We start from the raw sequence: 10199 nt of genomic DNA on the forward strand, positions 1-10199 counted from the left end.
GGGGGGGGGGGGGGGAGTGTACACGAGAATACCTTGTGGAGTAGAAGGACAGACATAAGTCTCCTGGTAGCTGGTGTGTGGTGGGGAAGGAGTGCCTGCCTACAAGGTGTGTGCGTGTCAGTGTTAGGAATTCTTGTAAACGCAGTTCAGACTGGTTCCCCAGCTTTGACAGACACCTAACTCCCTAGAGGAGGAGGGCAGGGCAGGGCAAGGGGCCGGCTGTGGGTGATGAGAAGTTCTGGAGGTGGGAGGCCTTCAAGCAGGCATTACTATATGGTTGTTCCTGACGCTGCCACCATTCTTCTCCTCTGTCCCCCTCCCCCAAGCTGGCGCCTACTATCCAGCTCAAGGGGTGCAGCAGTTTCCTGCTGGTGTGGCTCCTGCCCCAGTTTTGATGAACCAGCCACCCCAGATTGCTCCCAAGAGGGAGCGCAAGACGGTGAGTAGCAGCAGGGGATCCTGGTACATCTGGGAAGGGGAGAGAATCAGGGTCAGGTGCTGCTGGGTTGTTGTGCCCGAGGGAGCAGGAACTTGAGGAATGAGGGCTTTGCGACTGAGAGTGGGCAGAGAATGAGGGTCTATGGAGTGTTCTGATTCTTTGTAAGGTACTAAGGTTTCAGTGTAGATGCAGCTCATGGGAAAGCCGATGTGGCTAGCAGGGAAGTTCCTGAGAGACCTGGGCTCTGGGGGTTCATAAGAACTATGCTTGGTTTTGGGTTTCTGGTGGCTTGCCTTGGAAATAGTTTGTTTTCTGTGGCCCCACCCCCACCCCCCGGTCCTGGAAGCTCTCAAGGCCTCCGCCTCTGCTCAGTCCTCAAGCCCTGGGCGTGGTGCCCAGAATAGGGTGCCAGAGCTGGGGAAGCCGCTGAGTCACCCTGGCTCCACCCACTGGATCTGGGCCCTGCCCCTAGAGATCAGGCAGACTAGCCACAAGTGAGCCTAATGGGTGCTGGATGGGGGTCTTGGGCCCCAGAGTGTGTGGCCACTGACTTAGGGACTGCTGGTGGGGCAGGGGTAAGGGAGGGAGGGGCATTGTGATGTACAGGGCTGCTCTGTGAGGTCAAGGGTCTCTTAGGGGTGGGGGCTAAGGCAGGAACTACAAGAGCAGCCAGATGGGTTGACAGTAGAACTCATGGGGTTTCTGGCACCCACCTACCTGCTTCCTAGTGGGGGGTGGGGGGTTGGCCTGGAGTCTTAAGTGTGGGGCAGGGAGAGGTGGGCTCCTCCTGCTTCCCACTCATCCCATAGCTTTCTTTCCCCAGATCCGAATTCGAGATCCAAACCAAGGCGGAAAGGATATCACGGAGGAAATCATGTCTGGGGCCCGCACTGCCTCCACACCCACCCCTCCCCAGGTACTGTCTTCTCTTTCAGTGATACCCTGGCTGGGATGGCTGTTCTGCCCTGTACTCCCAAGTCTGTTGGTCTTTCAACTAAGGGATTTATTTCCCTGCTTTCCTGGATTTCTAGGCAGAGCTAAAGTAGAAATGACTCTAGTAAAGAAGGGTTGTGGGACTCCTCAGTGCAAAACTTGGTAATCCTTTGTGTCCTGCAGACGGGAGGCGGTCTGGAGCCTCAGGCTAATGGGGAGACGCCCCAGGTTGCTGTCATTGTCCGGCCAGGTAAGTAATTGGGTGGAACAGTGCTTTTATGGGGAAAAGGAGCGTGATAATTTAAATGCTGAGAAGATGGGATGACTTGAACTGGGTGCCAGAGAAGAATGACATAGGTTTCGGATAGTGTGGGATATTGTGGGATTGGGTTTTGGATGAGATGGGAAAAATAGCCTAGGTGGGAGAAGACTGGGGGGCAAGGGTGTTGGGAATACCTTGGCTGGGAGGAGGGGAAAGAACAACAGTAGTGAAGGACTTGCCTTTAGTTACTTGGTCTTCCTTCCTGTGATGCAGATGACCGGTCGCAGGGAGCAATCATTGGTGGCCGGCCAGGGCTGCCTGGCCCAGAGCACAGCCCTTCAGAATCCCAGCCTTCATCACCTTCTCCGACCCCGTCACCACCTCCAATCTTGGAACCAGGGTCTGAACCTAATCTCACAGTCCTCGCTATGCCTGGGGACACTATGACAACGGGAATAATGCAAATGTCTGCGGAAGAACCAGCCCCCCTCCCCCGTGAGACTGGGGAGCCATATTGCCTCTCTCCAGAACCCACTCCTCTCGCTGAACCCATATTGGAAGTAGAAGTGACACTTAGCAAACCAATTCCAGAATCCGAGTTCTCTTCCACTCCTCTTCAGGCTCCCACCCCCCTGGTATCTCACACAGTGGAAATTCATGAGCCCAATGGCGTGGCCCCATCTGAGGATCTGGAACCAGAGGTGGAGTCAAGCCCAGAGCTTGCCCCTCTCCCTCCTTTGGCTTGCCCCTCGGAGTCCCCTGTGCCCATCGCTCCAACTGCCCAACCTGAGGAACTGCTCAACGGAGCCCCCTCGCCACCAGCTGTGGACTTAAGCCCAGTTAGTGAACCAGAGGAGCAGACCAAGGAGGTTACAGCATCAACCCCTCCCGTAGTCCTCTCTGCCACTCCAGCTATGGCTCCTTCAGTGACTCCTCCTGCTCAGGAGGAGGAAATGGAGGAAGAGGAAGAAGAGGAGGAAGAAGGAGAAGGAGAAGCTGAGAGTGACAAGGGAGGAGAGGAACTGCTTCCTCTAGAGAGCACCCCTGTCTCCGCCCACTTGTCCCAGAATTTGGAGGCAGCAGCAGCCACCCAGGGTAAGGTGTGGCTGAATGGTGGAGGTAGGACAGGCTGGGAGAGGGATGTGGTTCCTTACCTTCATTGATGACCTCCCACTTGGGCCATTGTTTCTGGGTCATGGAAGCCCTGTGATGGAACCTAGGAGCTAGATTAAGGACTTGTAAACCTAGAGTGGATGTAACGGAAAAGAAAGTATTGTACTGTGGCTGCTTTTTATTTCCCAAGGGTTAGGACTACTCAGATTATTCCCACCCCTTCTTTTATTTATTTTTTAAAATTAGTGGCAGTATCTGTGCCAAAGAGGAGACGGAAAATTAAGGAGCTAAATAAGAAGGAGGCTGTGGGAGACCTTCTAGATGCCTTTAAAGAGGTAAGAGAGTAGGAAATAGTTATGGGGAGAGGGCAGAGTTTGGGTGTGGAACAGTGGTCATTCTGTAACCAAAACTGAATGTTCTATTGTTACAGGTGAATCCCACAATACCAGAAGTGGAAAATCAGCCTCCTGCAGGCAGCAACCCAGGCCCGGAATCTGAGGGCAGCAGTGTACCCATACGGCCTGAGGAAGCAGATGAGACCTGGGACTCAAAGGAAGACAAAATTCACAATGCCGAGAACATTCAGCCTGGAGAACAGAAGTATGAATATAAGTCAGGTATGCCAAAGAAAGGGGTGAGGATGGCTGAGTACCGTCAGAGCCCCAGGAGGCAGTAAGATTGGATCATTTTCTCTCCCTTGCAGACCAGTGGAAGCCTCTAAACCTTGAAGAGAAAAAGCGTTATGACCGCGAGTTCCTGCTTGGTTTTCAGTTTATCTTTGCCAGCATGCAGAAGCCGGAGGGACTGCCCCATATCAGTGAAGTCGTTCTGGACAAGGTTGGTGGTTTGAGGAGGAGGATGGGAGGGAGCCTGAGGTCCTTAACGAGAGTAGTCAATAGTCCTAGCCTGCATCTGAGACCTTCTCTGTCCTCTTTCAGGCCAATAAAACACCACTGCGGCCACTGGATCCCACCAGACTACAAGGCATAAATTGTGGCCCAGACTTCACTCCATCCTTTGCCAACCTTGGCCGACCAGCCCTTAGCAGCCGTGGGCCCCCAAGGGGTGGGCCAGGTGGGGAGCTGTCCCGAGGGCCGGTGAGTGGGGCTGGCTAATGGAGCAAGTGGGCACGGGTCCGGGATGGGTGCCTCCCTTCGTTCTTATTGCCAGTCCGGGAGAGGTTTGCCCTGGAGATGTGTGGCAGTGGTGTTGCATGTTGTGCTGACTGGTTCTCTGTTCTCTCTTGTCCTAATCCCTTGCTTAGCAGGCTGGCCTGGGACCCCGGCGTTCCCAGCAAGGGCCCCGGAAGGAACCACGCAAAATTATTGCCACAGTGTTAATGACTGAAGATATAAAACTGAACAAAGCAGAGAAGGCCTGGAAACCCAGTAGCAAGCGGACGGCAGCTGATAAAGACCGAGTGGAAGAGGATGCTGATGGCAGCAAAACCCAGGTAATGGCAAGTCCGACAAGGTGTCTATTCCTTCTCAGGTCTGCCAACTTTGCCCTCTTTGTTTCTGCTCGTCCTTATCATTGGCATCTACTTAAGATCCCACTGCCCTCTTTTGTCCTTTCCAAGGGCTTCTGTTCTTCTGAGAACCTCACTGGAACCTCTGTGTCCTCTCCCCCCCAGGACTTGTTCCGTAGGGTGCGCTCCATCCTGAATAAGCTGACACCCCAGATGTTCCAGCAGCTGATGAAACAAGTGACGCAGCTGGCCATCGACACGGAAGAACGTCTCAAAGGGGTCATTGACCTCATCTTTGAGAAGGCCATTTCAGAACCCAACTTCTCTGTGGCCTATGCCAACATGTGCCGCTGCCTCATGGCGGTTAGTTTCCACTGTTTTCTAAATCTCGTGGTCTAGTTTCCCACTTCTTATTCCAAGTCTCCTTGAGCCCAGCTTCTTGGTTCTCCAGTCTGTGCTGTTGATGGCAGCCAGTAGGAGGCAGAGCTGGGGTCAGAGGTCTTCCTGGGTCAGGTAGTTCAAGACTCTTGGAGGATCTTCCCAACCCTGGACTGGTCTGACATTCTTTTTGATCTACAGCTGAAAGTGCCCACTACAGAAAAGCCAACAGTGACTGTGAACTTCCGAAAACTGTTGTTAAATCGATGTCAGAAGGAGTTTGAGAAAGACAAAGATGATGATGAGGTTTTTGAGAAGAAGCAAAAAGAGATGGATGAAGCCGCCACGGTGAGAGAAAACCCACTACAATTCTGTTCTGTGTTCACCCCCTCCCCTCATCCAGATGCTGGTCAGCTGTAGCATTTGGATGGGAATAGTGGTGTCTTGGGAGTTTCTGTACCTTAAACTTGAGAACTTGCTGCTAGATTTGGATTTCCAGATAGAGCACAGAAGAATTTTAGCCAGGTGGCTGGTATGTTTTTGACATGGGGTCTGTCTTACAACTCACAGGCAGAAGAGCGGGGTCGCCTGAAGGAAGAACTAGAAGAGGCTCGGGACATAGCCCGGCGGCGCTCTTTAGGGAATATTAAGTTTATTGGGGAGTTGTTCAAGCTGAAGATGTTAACAGAGGCAATAATGCATGACTGTGTGGTCAAACTACTTAAGAACCATGATGAAGAGTCCCTTGAGTGCCTTTGCCGACTACTCACCACCATTGGCAAAGACCTGGACTTTGAAAAAGCCAAGGTAGGGGTCCTTGCCTGTGGAGGAGGATGGGCTGAAACATGTGGGCCCGCTGAGCCTCTGTGATACGACTGAGGGTTGAGGAGGGGGCAGAGCCTACAGTTAGAGGTGAGGTATGTGAAGTTCCTGACCTGATCTCTGCTCCTCCCCAGCCTCGAATGGATCAGTATTTCAACCAGATGGAAAAAATTATTAAAGAAAAGAAGACTTCCTCTCGCATCCGTTTCATGCTGCAAGATGTGCTGGATCTGCGGGGGGTATGTGTCCCCTCCTTCCCACTGCCAATCTGCTCCCCTTAGTTCCTTGCATTGCTTTGTCTGGCCCTTTCTGACATAATTGTGACTGGCCCCTGTTCCCATAGAGCAATTGGGTGCCACGCCGAGGGGATCAGGGTCCCAAAACCATTGATCAGATCCACAAGGAGGCAGAGATGGAGGAGCATCGGGAACATATCAAAGTGCAGCAGCTCATGGCCAAGGGCAGTGAGAAGCGTCGGGGTGGCCCTCCAGGCCCATCCATCAGTGAGTTTGAGGCTGGGATTGAGGAGGGAACAGTGCAGGGACTGGGAGGTTATACTTTCCTTTGATGACTTCCTGTTAGTGCCACGTGTCTGGGCCACTGAGACCCCGTGATGGAACTGAGGATCTGAGGAAGGGAGGCTGAGGGGTGGCCTAAGGGGAAGAGGGCCACTTGGATTTACTCATCTAGCATGTGCCCCCCTTTTTGTCCTAGGCCGTGGCCTTCCACTCGTGGACGATGGTGGCTGGAACACAGTCCCCATCAGCAAAGGCAGCCGCCCCATTGACACGTCCCGACTCACCAAGATCACCAAGGTAGGGGTGTATGTTGGAGGGAGTGATGCTGGTGAGGCTGAGGGTCAAGAGGGACCAGGCAAGCATTGAGCTCAGTTTTGGACCTTAGTTTCCTCACTTTTCTAGTGTTGGGAAGGGGACAACTGAATTTTTCCTCTTAGACGAACTGGTTAGGTTACCAGAGACAGGATTGCCAGCTGAAGAGGGTATATTCACGTTAGGCTGGGCCAGCGGTTGGCAGACTAACCTACACCTCATCAACAAGGCTACCTGCATGATGAACATTTGTATACCTAACCCTGAATTGTACCCCACATCTTTAAAATAGAAAAAAAAGATTTTTAAGCCCCACAAAAACCAAACCAACCTGAATCCTGAATACCATATCCACTGCTGCCTGCTGTCACAAATCCCAGGATCTAGGAATGGTTTTTACATTTTTAAATGGTTGAGAAAAACATCACATCGACAAGAGAGTGATTTTTTTTTTTTGTTCTTTGAGTTGGAGTCTCACTCTGTCACCCAGACTGGAGTGTAGTGGCCACTCCCGGCCACCTCAGCCTCAACCTGCTGGGCTCCAGTGATCCTTCCGCCTCAGCCTTCCGAGTAGCTGGAACTACAGGCACGCATTACCATGCCCGGCTAATTTTTTGATTTATTGTAGAGATGAGGTCTCGCCTGCCCAGGCGGGTCTCGAACCCACGGGCTCAGGCAATCCACTCACCTCAGCCTCCCAAAGGTGCAGGATTACAGGCTGAACCACCGAGCCCGGCAAGAGTGATATTTTATGATGTGGACATGAAATAATTTAAATGTCAGTGTCCATAGTCAACAGCCATTTTTTTAAGTGCCGTCTGTGGCTGCATTCTTGCTACAATGACAGAATTGAGTAGTTGCAGTAGAGACTGGCCCTTTACAGAACAAGTTTGTCTGGTTCCTGGTGTGGGCCATAGCTGCTTATGTGACTTCGTATGGTGGTGCCAGCTGAGGGATTCAGCGAGGTCAGACCGTGACTCGACTCCCTTTCCTTCTTCAGCCTGGTTCCATTGATTCTAATAACCAGCTCTTTGCACCTGGCGGGCGACTGAGCTGGGGCAAGGGCAGCAGTGGAGGCTCAGGAGCCAAGCCCTCAGATGCAGGTATGGAGGCTGGTGGAAGGAGCTGAGCCTATAAGGGAGGCTTTCAGTGCCAGGTGGTGAAGCAATGCAGATCACATCGGAGGCATGTGTGGTTCCAGGGGTTGAACTGCTTTACTGGTGGGACTGGGACTAAGTCTATACTGGCAAATTAGGAAGAGAATGCAAGAAAGGTTTTGATTTGGGTTTTCTGCCTTCCCAGCATCAGAAGGCGCTCGTCCAGCTACTAGTACCTTGAATCGCTTCTCAGCCCTTCAACAAGCAGTACCTACAGAAAGCACAGATAATAGACGTGTGGTACAGAGGTGAGGTGCCTCGTTGTCTTTGTCCTTCATTCCGAGAGTACTGTGATTGGATTGTGGTTGTTGCTGTAGGATGGGAATTCCTCACACCTGCCTTGCTTGGAACCCCTGGGTTTGATGGGGACACATTCATTATGCCAAGAACAAGGCTGTCAGTTGGTCAGCATGTTGGGTAATTCCATGGGACAGTGCCTGGACAGTACAGGTGAGAAACAGTGTGCCTATTTTTCTTCCAGGAGTAGCTTGAGCCGAGAGCGAGGCGAGAAAGCTGGGGACCGGGGAGACCGCCTAGAGCGGAATGAACGGGGAGGTGACCGTGGGGACCGGCTTGAGCGTGCGCGGACACCTGCCACCAAGCGGAGCTTCAGCAAGGAAGTAGAGGAACGGAGTAGAGAGCGGCCTTCACAGCCTGAGGGACTTCGCAAAGCAGCCAGTCTCTCGGAGGATCGGGACCGTGGGCGGGATGCTGGTGCGGTGCTGGGAGAGGAATGGAGGGGGGAAGGGTGTTGGCTGCCTTGGGACTAGCTGGTCCCGTATTCTTTTGAGAGTGCCAGACCCTGTTTGTTGGAAGGACTGGAACTGAAGAGTCTCTGATTTGTGTTCTCCCACAGTGAAGCGAGAAGCCACCCTGCCCCCAGCGGGCCCCCTGAAAGCCACACTCTCTGAGGAAGAGATAGAGAAGAAGTCCAAGGCCATCATTGAGGAGTACCTCCATCTTAATGACATGAAGGTAGGCAGTGGGAGGTGACTGAGGGAGGGAGGAGGAGCAGGAATGGACCATGCTGACAGACACAGGCATGCAGAGTCTGGGCCAGACAGTGACCACTCTCTGCTGTGCCTGTGCCCCTCAGGAGGCAGTGCAGTGTGTGCAGGAGCTGGCCTCGCCTTCCCTGCTTTTCATCTTTGTACGGCACGGTGTCGAGTCTACACTGGAGCGCAGTGCCATTACTCGTGAGCATATGGGGCAGCTGCTGCACCAGCTGCTCTCTGCTGGACACCTCTCCACTTCTCAGTACTACCAAGGGTATGACCAACCAGCTTCTGTGGGCCCCTGCTTTTACAGACCTACCTCCCTAGCTTCCTTAGGGGACCTTGCATGAAGGTATAGGTTCCTCCCTCACCTGCCCTGGTCATTGTGACTTGGGTGGGGGGGAGGTGAGAGGGGTAACCATCTAAGGACACAGAAGTGGTCTTAACTTGAGATGACTTCCCCAAGTCTAGTAGATGTTCGTTTGGAGCTCCAGGTTGTTTCCTTCAGCCATGCCGTCTTGCCTTGGGGAGGATGGGAACCTGGCCTGTCTTCCCTAGAATGTCCTGACTTTGAATTTGCTTTGTAGGCTGTATGAAATCCTGGAATTGGCTGAGGACATGGAAATTGACATCCCTCATGTGTGGCTCTACCTAGCAGAACTGGTAACACCCATTCTGCAGGAAGGTGGGGTGCCCATGGGTGAGCTGTTCAGGTAAGCCCCTTTGTTGGAATTCAGGGGAGGAAAAACGACAGGAAAGGGGCAGGTAGGGAAATGTGGCAGGTTGGATGCCTGGGTTTGGAGGTGGTTGGAGTAGTGTTGACAGCTGTGGAGGCTATCAACACGGGGTTTTTCTTCTTGTAGGGAGATTACAAAGCCTCTGAGACCCCTGGGCAAAGCTGCTTCCCTGTTGCTGGAGATCCTGGGCCTCCTGTGCAAAAGCATGGTAAGTCAGGGCCCTGCGGAGGGCAGTGTGTCAGGACTCCTTCCCCGTGGTATGATCTTGGCTGCTTGTTATGGCCCTGGAATGTCATGGTCCAGCGGTGGGAAGGAGTATGGTGATGGCACTACCATGTTGGTGCCTGAGGGCAGAAACATTGAGGTGGGCAACCTTCCTCAGGCCAGTTCCTATCAGATGAGTTCTGGCCAAGGCTGAAGGAGAACGGCAATCTAAGGCCCGGGTCCAGGGTTGATTCGTTCATTTATTCATTCACTTAGCATTTCTCTGAACATTTACCATTTCCTAAGCACTGGAGATACAGTAATGAATAAAACAGTTAGGAAACAAGTTGGTAGAAGAGAAGGGAGAAATGACAGCTTGATAAAAACAAGAGTGTGAAGTAAAGCGCGAAATAAAGTAGCTGAAATTGAGTGGAGTGTCTTAAGTACTGTGAGGTTGCAAAGGACTATTTGGCAATATTCATGACAAGCTTTTCCGTGAAGGGTGCTGAAGTGGTTTTGTGAAAGTTAATTGGTGACTAGCAAGTATCAAGGCAGAATGATGGGGAGGGGCAAGTTGGATGTGGTGCTTAGTGGTGAGAAGTGGGGATGTGCAGATTCAAGAGTTCAGCTATCTGGACCTGGGAGGAATGAGACTGGATTGAAAAGAATTGTTCTTTCAGCATTATATAATCCTTTTAGACAGACATGTACCAGGCAGGTTTTTTAAAAATAAATTAACATATTGAGCCATTTATTTCATTGAATCCAAGGTGCCATAGATTGTAAGACATTATTTATGCACTGTTAAGAAAGAAAAGACTTGCTAGTAATTTTTTTTTTTTTTTTTGAGTTGGAGTCTTA

General features: G+C 52.0%; 1 protein-coding gene across 5 annotated transcripts in view; it reads left to right on the forward strand.

The window, feature by feature from the left end:
* Positions 1-10199, forward strand: part of EIF4G1 (eukaryotic translation initiation factor 4 gamma 1) — a 20258-nt gene that overhangs the window by 3450 nt on the left and 6609 nt on the right. For 2 of the 5 annotated variants that reach the window (XM_008062781.2, XM_008062782.1), the window contains 22 exons: positions 327-439; positions 1263-1355; positions 1556-1622; positions 1908-2729; positions 2994-3082; positions 3178-3364; positions 3451-3584; positions 3686-3844; positions 4012-4200; positions 4381-4578; positions 4795-4941; positions 5164-5400; positions 5550-5654; positions 5759-5918; positions 6130-6230; positions 7246-7348; positions 7548-7650; positions 7884-8116; positions 8259-8377; positions 8499-8671; positions 8985-9110; positions 9261-9342. In XM_008062781.2, the coding sequence (XP_008060972.1) occupies positions 327-439; positions 1263-1355; positions 1556-1622; positions 1908-2729; positions 2994-3082; positions 3178-3364; positions 3451-3584; positions 3686-3844; positions 4012-4200; positions 4381-4578; positions 4795-4941; positions 5164-5400; positions 5550-5654; positions 5759-5918; positions 6130-6230; positions 7246-7348; positions 7548-7650; positions 7884-8116; positions 8259-8377; positions 8499-8671; positions 8985-9110; positions 9261-9342 (3740 nt within the window). Of the gene's footprint in view, positions 1-326; positions 440-1262; positions 1356-1555; positions 1623-1907; positions 2754-2993; positions 3083-3177; positions 3365-3450; positions 3585-3685; positions 3845-4011; positions 4201-4380; positions 4579-4794; positions 4942-5163; positions 5401-5549; positions 5655-5758; positions 5919-6129; positions 6231-7245; positions 7349-7547; positions 7651-7883; positions 8117-8258; positions 8378-8498; positions 8672-8984; positions 9111-9260; positions 9343-10199 lie in introns of all 5 variants that reach the window. The other 3 variants (XM_021714861.1, XM_021714863.1, XM_008062779.2) reach the window with 2 other exon arrangements.

This window comes from Carlito syrichta, unplaced genomic scaffold (assembly GCF_000164805.1).
Source record: "Carlito syrichta isolate Samal-C Ts95f unplaced genomic scaffold, Tarsius_syrichta-2.0.1 Scaffold305827, whole genome shotgun sequence".
Taxonomy (NCBI): Eukaryota; Metazoa; Chordata; class Mammalia; order Primates; family Tarsiidae; genus Carlito; species Carlito syrichta.